This window comes from Otolemur garnettii, unplaced genomic scaffold (assembly GCF_000181295.1).
Source record: "Otolemur garnettii isolate 467f Iridium unplaced genomic scaffold, OtoGar3 scaffold00097, whole genome shotgun sequence".
Taxonomy (NCBI): domain Eukaryota; kingdom Metazoa; phylum Chordata; class Mammalia; order Primates; family Galagidae; genus Otolemur; species Otolemur garnettii.
Window position 1 is genome coordinate 3,724,668 of NW_003852492.1, and position 16,384 is coordinate 3,741,051.

The 16,384-nt window shown below is 39.1% G+C and overlaps 1 protein-coding gene across 3 annotated transcripts in view; it reads right to left on the reverse strand.

The window, feature by feature from the left end:
• Positions 1-5,762: 5,762 nt before the first annotated feature.
• Positions 5,763-16,384, reverse strand: part of ZBTB44 (zinc finger and BTB domain containing 44) — a 56,154-nt gene continuing 45,532 nt past the window's right edge. The window contains exons 4-6 of one of the 3 annotated variants that reach the window (XM_023516779.1): positions 12,494-12,603; positions 10,644-10,944; positions 5,763-7,933 (exon numbers count right to left, since the gene is read on the reverse strand). In XM_023516779.1, the coding sequence (XP_023372547.1) occupies positions 7,651-7,933; positions 10,644-10,944; positions 12,494-12,603 (694 nt within the window). In that variant the 3' untranslated portion in view covers positions 5,763-7,650. Of the gene's footprint in view, positions 7,934-10,643; positions 10,945-12,493; positions 12,658-16,384 lie in introns of all 3 variants that reach the window. The other 2 variants (XM_012808963.2, XM_003795910.3) reach the window with 2 other exon arrangements.

Sequence of the window (16,384 nt, forward strand, 5' to 3'; positions counted from 1 at the left end):
ACAATAACAACAGCAGGAAGTTTTATTCCATAAAGCATTAGGATATTTTAATGAGAAAACAAAACAAATCTTAGTCTCATGTTTCTATTCAAGGACACTCAAAACTAGTTTTTCCCTCCCATCCCTTCTAACTGCAACTTTATTTGTGACCATGTAATAAAGGCCAATTTAAAGATTTTTTTTTTAAAGTTTAAACCTTTTTTAAAAAGATTAAACAATCAGGCTAGCAAAAAGGTACTCAATACATACTTTCCTTATATCAAACAAGCTAATATTTCAGTACAATGTAACTATACAGAATATATACAATACACTTATGTTCACAAAGCAAACACTATAGGCTCAGAACAGATTTGAGAAAACATGATATTCACATTGATTACAATAACTCTAAAAATGATTGTAACGTTGAAACGGCACTTAGTTTACAAAAAAGTCACAAAAATATATATATATATATATATAAGTCACCAAGAACTATGGTTCCTGTAAAATACTAATAGCCAGATACTAGTATATAAAATGTGAAGTTCTGACATTGTGTACATTTTAAGGAAATAAAATCCAAAACCATTTTTGTTATTGTCGAAAGTCAAACATGCCAAGTAACTTAGCTATAGCCACTGTCACCAAGTAAAGCCATACTTGAATAAGATGACGACTGGATACACAGCTGGTGAGCTGGGGACTGGCGCGGTCAGGAGTTGTCCTGTTCTCAGAGGGGCACAAGACTTAAGAACACCAGCAACAGAGTTTAGTGCATATTTCTCTCCAGCATGACCCTCCCTCGAGGGATTCACAAAATGCCAGTGCCCAAGAATTATCATACCATAACCAGCAGGGTAAAAAATTCCTTGCTGCTGGGCTGTAGGCAGATATTAAAGCGTTTATCAGCCAAACAAAGTAAGGAGTCCCCCCCTCCCCGCCCCCCCCCCAAGACCGCGGGGCACTTCCTCCCGGGCTGCTGCACTAGAAAGTGCTCCAGTGTTTCAGTGGAGCCAGATCTATGTTAGCCCTGCAAAATACCGAGCTATCGTAGCAGCAAATGTGAAATTACAGAAACAAAAATGCAGGTTTAAAAATTCATTTCTGTTACATCAAAACTTTTTCCTTTCAAATATGTCTCCTTTAACTAGACATCAATTTCTTCTATCACTGAATTCTGGTTTATGACTTCGATCTGACTTTCTCATGCTGCTCTGGAAAAAGATACTTCCTAATCCTGGAAAAGTTTAAATTTACTCTTAAAAATGGAAATACAGGAATTTTTTAAAGTAAAAAAAAAGTCTGTTCTAAAAGTATCTTTCACAAATATATATATTTAAATATTAAAATAGGCTACCTAGGATTTTTATAAAATGGCTTTTGAAAAGATAGTACAAGCGTGAAGAAGCCATCTACTATCTTCCAAATCACACGTAAGGTGCCGCGAGGGTGCCCTATGAAGAGGCAGGCAATGTCTATCCGATGCAACAGGAGGCACCAGCAACAACAGAAGGACTAAATATACTATCGAGAACTTGGATCAAAACCAAAGTTTACTCTATTAGGGACTGTTGCTCTTTTAAAAAATACCTTGAAATATAAGTATGTATTAGAAGCCATCACTCTGTACAAGGAAGAAAATGAATAGAGTTTACCATCTTACTCTTTCCAAATACCTGGTGTCATTCACTGCAGGTACCTGAAAAGACGAGAGGCAGTGCAACTTTCAGACTTTATGGACCACTCTCAGTATGAGAGACTTTACACAGCATCTGTCAGTGTGAAAACCTAACTGGTAACCAAAATAAAAGGAAATCTAGAGAACACACACACAATCTAATTATAGAAAAGGCTTTCCTTAGAAAGCAGGTGTTTTTAAGAACTGCATGAAAGGCTTCCTATCTTGACATGGACACAGCTTCCACCAATCCCAAGGGAAACAGCAAGTATGACGAGGAGATGACAGGCTGCTCTGAGAGCAGGAGTTACCCCTCCTCAGCAGGCCATGTACTTTGGTAACCTAAACATTCCTCTACAGCAGTGGTTCTCAACCTGTGGGTCTTGACCCACAGGAACTGGATTAAAGGGCCGAGGCATTAGGAAGGTTGAGAACCACTGATCTACAGGATGACTTTTAACTTGTTTAACTGAATTATAAAAATCTGGATATAGGTTAGACTGGCATATTGGAAAACAAAGGGCAACTGAGTACAAGTCGTAACACCAGCTCGTTGAACCATTAAGCAACAATTTTATCAATAATCTATCAAAAGGGCTGGGCACCATGGCTCATGCCTATAACCCAAGCACTCTGGGAAGCCGAGGCAGATAGATCACGTGAGCTCAGGAGTTGGACACCAGCCTGAGCCAGAGCAAGACCTTGTCTCTGAAAATAGCTGTGTGTTGTGGCAGGCACCTGTAGTCCCAGCTACTTGGGAGGCTGAGGCAAGAGAATTGACTAAGCCCAAGAGTTTGAGGTTGCTGTGAGCTGTGACGCCACAGCTCTCAACTGAAGGTGACAAAGTGAGACTCTGTCTCAAAAAAAAAAAAAAAAATCCCAACCGAGCCCAAGACTTCAAGCTTAATTGGCAAAATTAGTCATTTTACAAGGAAATAATCAAAGAATTTAAGTTTCTAAACCAGGCACTTTAAAATTTATAAAAAAAATTTTAAAAGTTTTCTTCAACCCATAGTTTGAACTTTTAAGATCTCTGTAAATTATTGTGTACATAGGAATTTTGATATTAGCTGGAACTGGGCTGGGTCCTAGCAGAAGGGGCTTAGCTGGAAGTTACTTAAATACTTTCATGGTAGGCTCAGTTCTCAGAAACTGCCAAGCCAAGATTCCAATAATATCATCTGAAATCTCTGCAGTTGACTATCTTTAAAAACACTGAAGTGTTTTTTTAATCTACCATAAAAATATAATCATTATGATATAGTGAAAATATCCATCTCCATTTAGTAGAAAGCAAAAAAAAAAAAAAAAATTATCACCACGAATAGTTCCACCAGTTAAGATCTCTCTCAACATATCTATAGTCTAAGGCGGAATATCCAGAGTGAGTGTTCCTTAGTTGAATCTGGGGAATGGTTTAGTGTCACTTCGGTGTTTAATCTGAACTATTAATTGCTTTTGACTACTTTGTCTTCTAATGACTTTCCAAACAGAAATACCCTATGTCATCCACATTCTATCATGCAAAAATGACACACTAAGATAAAAATGAGTAAGGAGGCTGGCTGCAGTGTCACAAACCTACAGTCCCAGGTGCTTGAGAGGCTGAAGTGGGAGGAATACTTGAGCCCAGAAGCTTGAGGCCAGCCTGGGCAACACAGTGAGGCAGATGTTTCTTTAGAAAAAAAGGAGGAGGGGGGGAGAAAACAATGCAATGGGTATAGGCAAAATTAAGGAACAAGTTAATTTAAACTTTCATAATTTCAGCTTAAAGCCTGTGGGAGTATGTTTCGTTATAAATATTCCTTATAAGACATGTTTAGCACAACAGAACCTCATCATTCCCCCAATTTTGTTCCTGTTTCCAAAAACCAAATCTAGTTCTTAAGCATTCTTCTCTCAATAACTTTCTAAACATATTATAAATAAAGCATCTTACGTCAATAACTCAGAGTGAAAACCACATTTACTATCTTTGCCAGCTTTGGGTCGGTTTCTTCCAAATGTGCCTTTATTAGTTTTTTCCCCCAGCTACTGTTAATATCTAGAGATTATTCTCATTCACTTGGGTGTCTATTTCAGTTATAACTTCATATTTTGCAGACTGAGTGAAACATTAAGTACCAAATGAATGTTTGTAATTCTCGAGCTCCTTTCAGCTGAAATAAAACTTCAGGACTGTTCCCTCATCAGGTAGTCACAGTAATTCTCTCTCTGTGACGCTCTAATGCAGAACTGCCATTACATCATTAGGGACTACAGGACTGAAACATGACCTGAAAAACTTCAAAACAGAGGGCGCTAAACTACATGACTAGCCTCTATTTAGAGTAAGAAAGAGATACAAAGACTGATTTGATACAGATTCCAAAGGCTCCCAGGGAACCATCTGTAGACTGGGAGAGTCTGCTTCAGTGTTAGACACGGTGTTACTACCAGTAATTAAGTACATTAGATGTGCTAAGCAGGGCCTTCCATTTGGTAAAATACTTTAACAAAATCCAAGTACTTTTTGTTTGTTTAGAATGCCATAGGGCATGTGTCATTACATGGTACCTACTTACTATATGCCAGATGGCCGCTGAAATGTTGAAATAAGAAAGACTAAGGCTATTTAAACATTTTAGTATGTTTTGTCTGAGATTGAGAACTTAAAAAAAAAAAAGGCAATGCAACTGTGTTAACTAGAAATTCAAATTAAGAAAAATCCATTTAAATATATTTTTGGATAAAAAACCTCCATTTACATCTACTTAAAGAAAACTTAAAATGTAAAAACATGAAGAATGATATTAATCCCTTTGTGTCTGAATTACTAGAGTCATTGACATGCTAGATGTTTCCACTGTTAAAAATACACTCTTTAAAAATGAAAAGAATGCCTGTAGGAGCTACAAAACCCAGTGTCACAAGGGAATACCTCTGATTACTTCTAAAGCATATCACACTTATTTGGTAATAAATTGAAAACAAAAGCTTTTCTTGTATAAAATGCTTGATTTAAAAAAAGGCCATTTATCCTGCATCCTAAAATTTAAGCCCTTTAAATATGAGAAAGTTATCCTCTTGGGCATTAGGAAAGATAGCTGTGCTTAATAATCTAAACTGAATATTTTATGTTTAAGTATACTGTTACCTTCTAGTGGATGGGGCAATATAACCATCTTTCATCTTTTTGCAATTCTGCTGTATGTTCTGGTAAAATACATCTAGGCTTCCTTCTCTTAGATGTACAGCCTCACTGAAGCAGGAAAAAGGCCTTGGTGTCTATGGCTCTGTGTTGAACACTGGGCAGTTACCTGTATTAATAACATCTGGGCAGTAGACACTATGTATTTTCACAGTAGATTCAAATTTTCCATAGAACTTAGAAGTCTATGCAATTTGTAATCAGCAATCCATTTGGAAAAGAAAACCCAGTGACGGGTGCTCATTCTGAGAACACAGAATACCTCTGAGCTGCCAACTGCGCAGGGACAGGGCATGTGCTAAAAACACTTCCAGCCAGTACATCTGTAAACAATTCTTACACATTCATTTCTATTTCTTCCCTTCTTCCCTTATATCCTGCTCTTTAAAAAGAAAAAAAAAACACTCTTAAAACTAAGGGAAACAATGATTCCTGGTCATAGTTTTACCTACTCCTTGTTTTGCCAATGTAGAATTTTAAAACTAATTTGAAATTTACCTATTGGTAGGGATAATAGATTGTCTCTTTAAAAAAAAAAAAAAGTGTCTCACTCTGTTGTCCCTGGTAGAGTGCTGTCACATCACAGCTCACAGCGACCTCCAGCTCTTGGGCTTATTGATCCTCAAACTGCGGCCTGCCGAGGACATTTATCTGGCCTGCCGGGTGTTTTTGCCTCTGCTGCCTATCCTGCTTAGCAGCCAACTTGTCCTGGGGCCCGCAGTTCGGCCCTCCAATGGTTTGACGGATAGTAAACTGGCCTGCTGTTTAAAAAGTTTGAGGACCCCTGGCTTAGGCGATTCTCTTGCCTCAGCCTCCCAAGCAGCTGAGACTACAGGTGCCCGCCACGATGCCTGGCTATTTTTTTGTTGTAGTTTGGTTGGGACCAGGTTTGAACCTGCCTCCCTTGGTATATGGGGTTGGCAGCCTAGTCACTGAGCCATAGGTGCTGCCCAGCATAATAGTTTCTGAAGTCTATACTAATACATAACATTAAACATAAGAATTCCTGACCTTTCCAGTTGAGACACACCAGTACTGTAATAAAGTAGCACGTGTCTGTTGCAGAAAATAATTCTACTCCATCAGTAGACAGTGGAAGCCCATTATAACCTGTACTTGCTATTTCCAGAAGGTAACAAACCTGTGTTTGGGAGCAAATGAGTAAAAGACAGGTTCACAAATGAAATAAAGAGCTGGAAATAAGTTAAGGACAGCAGAATATGGACAGAAGCAGAAAGAACCTTAACCTAGAAATGTCCTAATGAGTTTACTTTACCTTTCCTTACATTTATGGGGGAAAAAAGAAATTACAAAATTAGCCAATTTTTTAAAAAGGAAACAATCACTTTAATTTAAAAAATATATTAAGATCTAGCACCCAGACAAAATTCAGACTTTGTTTTACTAAAGAACCATATTGTTTCTCTTCTCTAATCCAATCGAGTTTTCATAATTATCACACTTTGCATATCTCCATTTAAAAAAAAGTTTCTCACAAGTTCATTATCCATGGACTCATGAATATTTAAGATCAAGGTCAGAGATGCTTTAATGGCACCAGATGAAAAGCATACCCAAGTCTGAAGGTATAAACCACAAAGTTTTATATTTTTAGCAGCAGAAAAGGTGATAATTTAAAGTTTTTTGTTTTTCATTAGTCTTAGCAATTTTATTTCCCAAAACAGATTTATGAATTGTAGATGATCATTTCAGAGCCTCTTCTAATCTTTTACATTATTGCTTACATTGTGTAAAAACTAGAGTAGCTGCTTTTAATAAACTTAGCAATGTCTAAAAATATTTTGGAATAAGTACAACATATCACTGTCATGGGATTTTGTAAACAATCTTACTTGGGTTAAGAATGTGGCCTCAACAGAGAAGTCTTTATTTTATCCAAAACAGCACAATAAAAACACCCCCAACAATACATAAACCTATATATAAAATATAGACTATCTCCAGTATTTTTCCTTTATATGGTAGCACACCAGCATTTGCAAGAAAACATATTTGTGATGGGGCAGGGGAACTGATTTGGACAATGACATAGTCAGGCATGAACACTCAAAGACCAGGTGAACACTGATTTTAGCCAGAAAAGCAGTGTAAGAGTTTCTGTGAGGCGGGGTTTACATCCTCCATCCTCCGCTCCTGGTCGTTTCATCCAGCCTGACCTTTCTCAATCACGCTTCTTGGCCTTTGGAGTGGGACTGGGAAGGTATGGAGAATGCCATACCAAACTTTCACCATGAAAAATGTTAACAGATATGATAAAACTTTTAAAGAAAGAATAGCTATATTTCAGAAGTATCTGTTCTAGTAATTTTTAAGAAAGCTTACCATAAATACTTCCAAAAACAACAGGCTCAGCAAAATACTGCGTAACATCCTGTGTAGAGGAGTAAATATCTACTCAGGCCATTTGCCAAATTCTGTTTAATCTGTTTCTTGTGTACCCATTCATCTCAGGAAGGGCAATAATCATCTGGTTTCTTCTCTACTTAATGATCCATTGTTAGCCCACTTTTAACAATGGAAAAAAAACCTGGTATATGTTTTAAGTCAACTGGTTCTCTTTAAGTTTCATAGTTTCTATTATATTTCACCATTATGTTATTGTGTACTTACAAGAAGTAATCTCTCAGTTATGAAAAATAAAACTTCAGTTTCAGGGCTTAGAAAGCAAAAGGGAAATTTTTTCCTAAACCCTTATTTTGTTTAAAAATTTAAATTAAACGTACAAGACCAAGCACAGGCACTTTCCAAAAACGAAAAATGAAGCCAAACCACAAAATTACTCGATAGTTACAGAAGACAGCTCTGATTTTGGGGGGTCATCTCTGGTTGCCTCAGCACAAGCACTGGTCTTTGGCTGCTCTGGCACTTCCTCCTCCTTCTCTGTCAGCCCACCAAGAGACCCCAAGGGAAAAGTGCTTTCACAATTCTGGGTCGAGGAGACCTGTGAAATTACAGGCATTTGAACAGAGGAGTTGCTTTCAAAACCGTGTTCTCCAAGATCATACTGAACAAGGGTCTCTTCTTGCTCCTGGTTTAAGTAGTCCGGTACTAGGAAATCACTAGATAAGAGGCAAAGGATGAAATGTGGAGTTAATTTTCAAATCAGCGATAAGTAAGCTACAATAAAAAGATATGATTTGAAAAACAAGATTGGGACTTTTCAATTCACAAATTCTTTAATTTAGATTAAAACTGAAGAACTTTCAACTTATAAACTTTACTAAATATGAACAGAAGTCATCCATTAAAACCAAAGTATACCCAACTCTCCCTCCTACCAGTCTATCAGATCAACACTTTCACTGTAATTCTGGACACCTCAATGGCGTTTCTTGTTCTATGTAGAGGAGTTTGCATATACAAAACAAATAAGGAATGCTCACTTAAGCAGAGACCATCTCAGTAACTTACATGCTTAACTTTTCATGGTTACACACTAAGTTAAGAGGTTTATAAACCTAGCTTTGTATTACTAACTGGATATAAATTAGTTATGAAACTAAGTTCTTGATGCCTCACACTTGTAATCCTAGCACTCTGAGAGGCCAAGGTGGGTGGACTGCCGAGCTCACGAACTCGACACTAGCCTGAGCTGGAGCGAAACCTTGTCTCTGAAAATAGCTGGGTGTCATGTCGGGCGCCTGTAGTCCCAACTAATTGGGAGGCCAAGGCAAGAGAACTGCTTGAGCCCAAGAGTTTGAGGTTGCTGTGAGTTGTGATGCCGTAGTACTCTATTGAGGACAAAATGAGACTTTGCCTCAAAAGAAAAAAGAAAAAGGAAACTAAGTCCTTAGGCAGAAATGACCAGTTACATATTCTTTTTTTTTTTAAGTTATTCTCCAAATATTTAATGCAAGATGCAGTAATGGCCGTACTCCATACCAGTTACATCTTCTAGCATATAAAGTTCAGAATGCAGAAAACAATTATGTGTATACTGCTATTAGATTTGATATATGAAAATAGTGATAAATTACCTTTGAATAAGAATTTGGAAATGTATGCCTGAGATTGTTTTTGTTAATCCTCAAAAAGTAGTTAATTACTGATCTTCACAGGGAGATGGGCAGTGAAATGTACCAAATTTATCAATTGTGGATATTTTCCCCAAGTGTTGGGATTGGTGGAAAGGACTTTAAATTTCTTCTTCATGCTTTTCAGTATTTTCCAGTTTTCTACTGTAACTATATTTTGGTAGTTAAAACAATAAACATATGCAATAAGTCTTAGATACTTATTTCTTATTACGGAACTAAAAAGTTCATTGTACTAGAATTGTCAATACACTTAATAAAAATTTGTAAGGTTATTTTATAAATTAGTTGTTTAGTACTAATTAAAAAATTTAAATCTGCTCATGTGCAAGGCAATTTAGAATTTCCTGTCTTGTATGTTCTAAAATGTCTTTAACTGCTAAGAAGAGTGATGGGTACAAGGCTGCAGCAGTGATAAACTGGAGCACTACTCAGTCCTGAACAAACTACGCTCAGTATGTTATGGAGATGCTGGGTCTAGTGGTATGACTACACATTTGGAATTAGAAATGACTGCATTAAGCAAAATGAATGTGTGGTTGGAAGGGGAAACAAAATTTATGCAGGAATAATTTAAAATTTACTTAAAAATAAGTTTTTAACATCATGTACCTGTAATCCTACTTAGGAGGCTGAGGCAGGAGAACTGTTTTAGCCCAGGAGTTCAAAGCCCTAAGTGTGCTCACTTTGCCATCTAAACAGCCACTGTACTCCAGTGTGGGCAACATAGTGAGATCTCATCTCTTTAAAAAAGGTTGAGCATTGTGGCATCATAGCTCACAGCAACCTCAAACTCCTAGGCTCAAATAATCCTCTTGCCTCAGTCTCTGAAGTAGCTGGGACTACAGGAGCCTGCTATGGTCCCTGGCTATGTTTAGAGACAGGGTCTTGCTCTTGCTCAGGCTGGTCTCTTAACGCCTGAGCTAAGGCAATTCTGAGTTCTGGGATTACAGATGTAAGCCACTGTGCCTAGCAGAAAAATTTCATTTTATATGAAACTAAAAATTCTTAAGTATAATCCTTATGAAGTATTTATCAAATAGACAACAGAATTTTATATCTGGGGGGGCTTAGCAATCATCCTGTATACAGCATTTTATTTTTCTCTAAGTTTTGCGCTTTGTCTATAAAGGGACATGCTCAAATAACAGCAGTTAGTGGCAGCACTAGAACTAGAACCTGACTCCCTGAATACTCATGAAGTAGAATGGTAACTCGAGTATCAAACTATGGCGCTCTCAACTGCAAGGAAACAGGAAAGTCTCCATTTGATCTCAGTAATCATACCCATTATAAGTACTATTAAAATTTTTCTTACTGGCAAATGGATTTTCCTTTACATAGAATTTTAAAAAAGAGAAAAGTAGTCAAGAACTTTATTAACATTCAAAGTCTGAGATAATACAGTATCTGACATGATAAATTTCCCAATACTATTTATTTAGGATTCATTGAAGAATTACGTTAACCTTTTATCATTAAAAACTAAAATCAGGAGGATAAGTAGTTTACTTCTATAGAAAAATATTTTTGGTGCCAATTATAAAGTCTTTATAATTTTACAGAAGATTGAGTGAAATTTTATTAGCTCAGGAGATCAGAGTATGGATGGGGGAATGTAATAAGAGGTGGCTGACTAGCTGGCAGCCTGATACAAACACAGCAGGCTGCCCTATGGCAGGGAGAGAGGACTGAGACAGCAGTTTCCTGGGTGGGTTCTCGCTGTGCACCTCACCTGCTCTGGAAGTAGTTTGCTAGCTCTGATGCTTCATGGTTCAGACTCCTCAGGTGCACGATTAAATTTCCAGAGTTGGTGAACATGGCGCCACATGTTTTGCACTCGTAAATCCGAGGCTTGCGGATAATGTGCCGGGAAACCCTCATGTGGTGTTTATATTCCCCGAAGGAAGTGAAAGTGGCACTACATATCTGGCACCGGAAACAGCGTTTACCTTCATGCTTTAGGCGATGCATCTTTAGTGAGTAGGCCCTGGTGAACTTTTTCCCACAGCGGTCACACTGAAATGGTTTAATTCCTATAGAACAAAGCAAAACAACATAAACTGAAAGGTCATAAAACCCACATTTCTGAACTACAGTATTGCAGTCAACTGTGTAGTTCTGAAAAGACAAAACTACCACAGCAAAAATGTATTCTAATTAAAAATCTTAGAAAAGGCACAGAATAGGTGAAATGTCTAAAGTGCTTAAAATAGAAAAAAAAAAAGGTGGGGGAGAGGTCAACAAGGTAATGCACACTGCAGTTGAGCTCTGAATACTCTATTTTGCTAACTGCAAAATACAATTCAGCCACAGTAGACAGAGATAACCTCCTCATGAAACAGCATTCAGTTTCGCTTCATTAAAGGTGGGAGACATTTATCTTGAAAAGATTTGTAGGGAAAAAATTTGTAAGTGATCAATACCTACTCTCTATTCTCTATCTCAAGAGAGAAATAAGAAGAAAACAGAAAATTCTAACACTTCTGAATGTAATTATCATGACAGAACTATCATTTCATAGATTGACTTTATGTTTTTTTTTTCTGAGATGTAGTCACCCTGGGTAGAGTGCTGTGGCCTCACAGCTCAAAGCAACCTCAAATTCTTGGGCTTAAGAGATTCTCTTGCCTCAGCCTCCCAAGTAGCTGGGACTACAGGTGCCTGCCACAACGCCTGGCTGTTTTTGTTGTTGTTGTCATTGTTTAGCAGGCCCAGGTGGGATTCAAACCCACCAGCTCCGGTGTATGTGGCTGGCGCCCTAGCGGTTGAGCTATATGTACTGAGCAGACTTTGAGTTTTTAATGTAATAAGTCAGGATGTGAAGTATGAAGTATGTTATTCTTCAAATACACTGTCACAGTTTCGGAGAAAAATTTAAAAACTCTTCAAAACACAATCTGTAGACTTATCAAAGTGACAGTAACTGGTAAGACCTACCTTATCTACAAGGGGAAAATGAGGCACTAACACAGCTAAAAACAGCAGCAAAGATCTCAGACCCCAGAGGTCAGTGTTTTACCCACAAGAATCCTGTCACCCCATGTAATCACTGAAAAATTTCAAATCCCTTCTAGACATCCATCTAAAATCTTTTCTATTAACCCTGTCCCCTGCAGGACAAAGCTGACTTATCAGGACATATAGAGATTTAGGATTATAGAATTAATTGATAATAAAATATTAAAATTTCAAAAAACTTTTATTTGGAAGTAATTTCAAACTCAGGGACATCACAGGAACAGTATGAACACCCACACGTATCCTCTACCCCTCTGCTTACTGCTGTGTCTCTGCTTCTCTAGCTCACACCTGACACGTCCACTAACTTGTTATTTATAAACCACACATTACCTGTAAGTTTTAGCCAGAACACTCAATGTCTATGGCAAAATGCATTAAGCAAATAGCTTTCTGACACGGCACCATTTCACTAAGAGACCTAAGCCAGCCTATTCTCATTTGACTTCTAAGAGTTTTGTCTTGTTTTTAATTCAGAAGCACCTGTTTTTCATTTTAACTGAGATTCCAAAATAAAATGTTTTAGAGTGCTCACTTATGCAACAACAGGGAAGATGATACTACCTGAGTGGATGAGCATGTGCTGTTTTAGGTTCTGAATGCGGGTGAATCGCACCCCACAGGTTGGACACTGAAAAGGTCTGTCTGGACCGTTGGGACTGGGCCGTTCCGTACTGCTGGTAGAAGGAGCAATGTAGAGTTGGTAGGGATACTGAACGCTTTCCAATCTAAAAGAAACAGATCAAAGAAGGCAACCAGGCTCTGATTTTTAGTTAAATAAGCATTTCTGCAGGTAAACTTTAAAGGAACAGAAAGTAACAAAACACTTAAAGACTTTCTCAAACAGTTTAGCGGTTATATTACAAGTTCATAACAATGTGAAGAAGATCATTATTGTCCAAAATGCCTAGCATCTTAAATTAATAATGGACATACAATCACAGAACATTTCATAAACTGTTTTACCTTAGACATCCTTGATCTCACTAATCCTTTACTTCCAACTTCTGCTTTAATTTAGGCTCTCTTTAATACAAGCCTGGAATAGCAGTCAAGTACCATGTTAATTTGGTACCTGATAAAGACCAAGAATAAGTAGTAATTTCATGAGAAACCTATATATTTTACAAAGCATTGTACAAGTAGCTAACAACTCTTTAATCACATTCCCATTCCACTCTCTTCTTCTGATGTGTGGCTGGGATGGACGTGTTCGCGGCATTCACTGCACGCCTTCATGTATTTCCAGTCTCTCCCACGGAGACAAAGGCCCCGGGACCTTTTCTTGGTGAGCTTTTTGCTGTCTCATGACTCTTCCTTTTGGCTCCATAGGGACCATTTCTCTTGTTCTGAGGCCTTGTCCCTGGTCACACTTGGGTCTGTCAAGAGTCACCGCCATGGTATCTTCACAGAGCTTCTGTGGCTTCACACGGCTTCTTCACAGAGCAGTCGTGTCAAATATTTCAAAAACTATTTTGTTCCTGATTGTTTCTTTAAATGGAATTGTGACCAGCGGCTATTTTTATCCTGAGAAATTACATACGAATTGCATGGGGCAATGTCAATGATGTTGAAAAAAATTTCCAGGGCCCAAAGCCAAGTTCCTCAGGATAGGAATGTGTTCTCAAACACTTACCAAGTATGTCAACACCTGCTTTAGTAGTGTGAAAAATCTACCACAAAGGTGGATTACATCAGGCTTGCTATCCGTCACCTTCATATCTTCATGCTATGTGGAAAATATACAACTATCCACAAGCAGGGAGAGAAGGCAAATCTTACTGTACCAGATGGAGAGTTTTTCATGATGCTGGACTGAGTTCTCGAAATAAATCCCTTTTACCACCACAAACAGTAACAAAGGAGACTGTATCGTTTGAAGCAAGTGAAAGCCAGGGTGATGGAGGTAACTTTCTGTCTACAGTAACTTTTCTTACAGACTGATCAAAATGACAGTTCTGAACCAGTCTTTTTACAATCTCAGAGCCACTGCTGTAACTTCCTAGAAGGTCCCCTGATTTCCCTGCATATAGATCTGCTGCAAAACAGAAGTTTATAGAAGAATCACATGGAAGAGTCAATGTAATTCCGTACACCCCAGGCTTATTTGGCATGTGGAGTCTGAATGGACAATGCCATGGAAGGACACCACTTCCTCACTGACAGAGATAAACTCGGGACGACTGTGGTAAAGTTGTTTATTATTTATTTTTTGAGAGAGTCTCATTATGTTGCCCTCGGTAGAGTGCCATAGTGTCACAGCTCACAGCAGCCTTAAACTCTTGGGCTCAAGTAATTCTCTTGCCTCACCCTAAGTAGCTAGGACTATAGGCCCCCACCACAATGCCTGGCTATTTTTTTGTTGCTATTGTTGTTGCAGTTGTCATTGTTTAGCTCGCCCAGGCCGGGTTTGAACCTGCCAGGCTGGGTATATGTGGCTGGTGACCTGCCCACTGGGCTACCGGCACCATCCAACGAGAGCTTGTTTATAACCATAGTCCAAAGCTCTCAACTAGAGCAAACTTCTGCTGTCTGTGAGCTTCATGTGTGGCGGCATCATCAAAACACAGACATTTCAGCGGGAGTCACATTCCGTGTTCTGAAAACGCAGCACAGTAAACTGGAAAATCCTCCTCACTGAAAGGATCTCAGATGTTGTTTTTATTTTGCCAGTATGCACCACAATTTAGAAAAATTCTAATTAACCCTAACATTTCTTCTCTTATGAACTTGCCAGAGCTTTGGATGAGTATGTTCGTACATAACTCTTTGACCAAACGTAATTTCTCGTTTGTTAACTTGATAATGATATCCACAGTCTCTTTATCAATAGTTGGGAAGCATGCAATATGGTTTTGGGTCCTAGTCTAGATGTCACGCCTGCTGACCCTTCATTGCAGTGGTTCCCTGCCGTCACTGAGGTGCTCTCCCCTGGGCCGTGGCTGCTGCTTCGTAGCCGCTCTCCCCTGGGCCGTGGCTGCTGCTTCGTAGCCGCTCTCCCCTGGGCCGTGGCTGCTGCTTCGTAGCCGCTCTCCCCTGGGCCGTGGCTGCTGTTTGGTAGCCGCTCTCCCCTGGGCCGTGGCTGCTGCTCCGTAGCCGGGCTCCATGTTTTGCATTTCTTCTCCTCCAGGTCATCATCATCTTCTACTTCTTTACTTGCTTATTCAGAAGGAACAGCTCCACACTCCCTCTCTATGAGTTCTTCTCACTACTGGCACTAGTGAAAATGTCATCATTTCCCTCAAATACTGACACTACCAGCTCTTCCTCTATCTCAGCTACTGACAAATTACACTGCCCTCTTCACCATATTTGTGTATCATGATTAAAGAAAGCCACTGCTTGACATAAACGGATTTACAAATTATCAGATATTCTGTATTTTCAGTCATACATACTTTGATATTCACCAAACACAAATACACTCCTTACTAACTTCACTATGAAAATACTTAGAAAAAAATGGAAACTCCAGCCTTTCCTGGAAAAGAGACTGCAACTTGTCACTGCCCATAAGAAAAGTGTTGAGAACTGCTGATCCGAGAGTGTTGACATGTGAAAGTGTCACGGACGAGTGAGTAAGAGTCTAATAGCAAGTCATAAATGGTGAAACTGCAACTCCCTGCAGAAACAAACAACAAACCGCGGTCGGGCCTGTCCCAGACACCCCTACTGGGACGGGATTGTTACTAGTTAACGCTCTCCTTTAGCTCCATATTCCTCTGATCCACATTTCTCACTGATCTCAGTGATCTCTGATTACATCAGTCCCCTGTCTAAAACCCTGTGATAAAGTCTAAACCCTTTGCAAGGCATACAAGACTCCTCACAATCTGAGCTCTATGTACCTTCCTAGCCTCATTTCCTGCCATCCTCCTCATCACACACTGTATCAAATGCTTACTCATTTTGTAAAATTTAGCACAGTCACATGCTCCTCCAGGAAGTCGTCTTTCACAAACTCTTCTGCAAATCACTTACAATTCTTACAATTACCTGGTTTTTGTTTTTTTGAGACAGAGTCTCATTATGTTGCCCTCAGTAGAGTGCTGTCGCATCATAGCTCACAGCAACCTCTAACTCTTGGCCTTAAGGGACTCTTTTGCCTTAGCCTCCCGAGTAGCTGGGCCTCCAGGTGCCTGCCACAACACCTGGCTGTTTTTTTGTTGTTGCAGTTGTCATTGCTGTTTAGCAGATCTAGGCCATGCTTGAACCCACCAACTTCAGTTAATGTGGCTGGCACTCTACCCACTGAGCTACAGGCACCGCCTCTAATTGCCTGTTTACTTATCTCTCTTCAACCCCTCTCCTTGTCTAAAGATCAACTGAGCTCCATGAGGGAAAGAGCCACACTTTTCTTTTTCTTTTTTTTTTTTTTTGAGACAGAGCCTCAAGCTGTCCCCCTGGGTAGAGTGCTATGGCTTCACTGCTCACAGCAACCTCCAACTCCTGGGC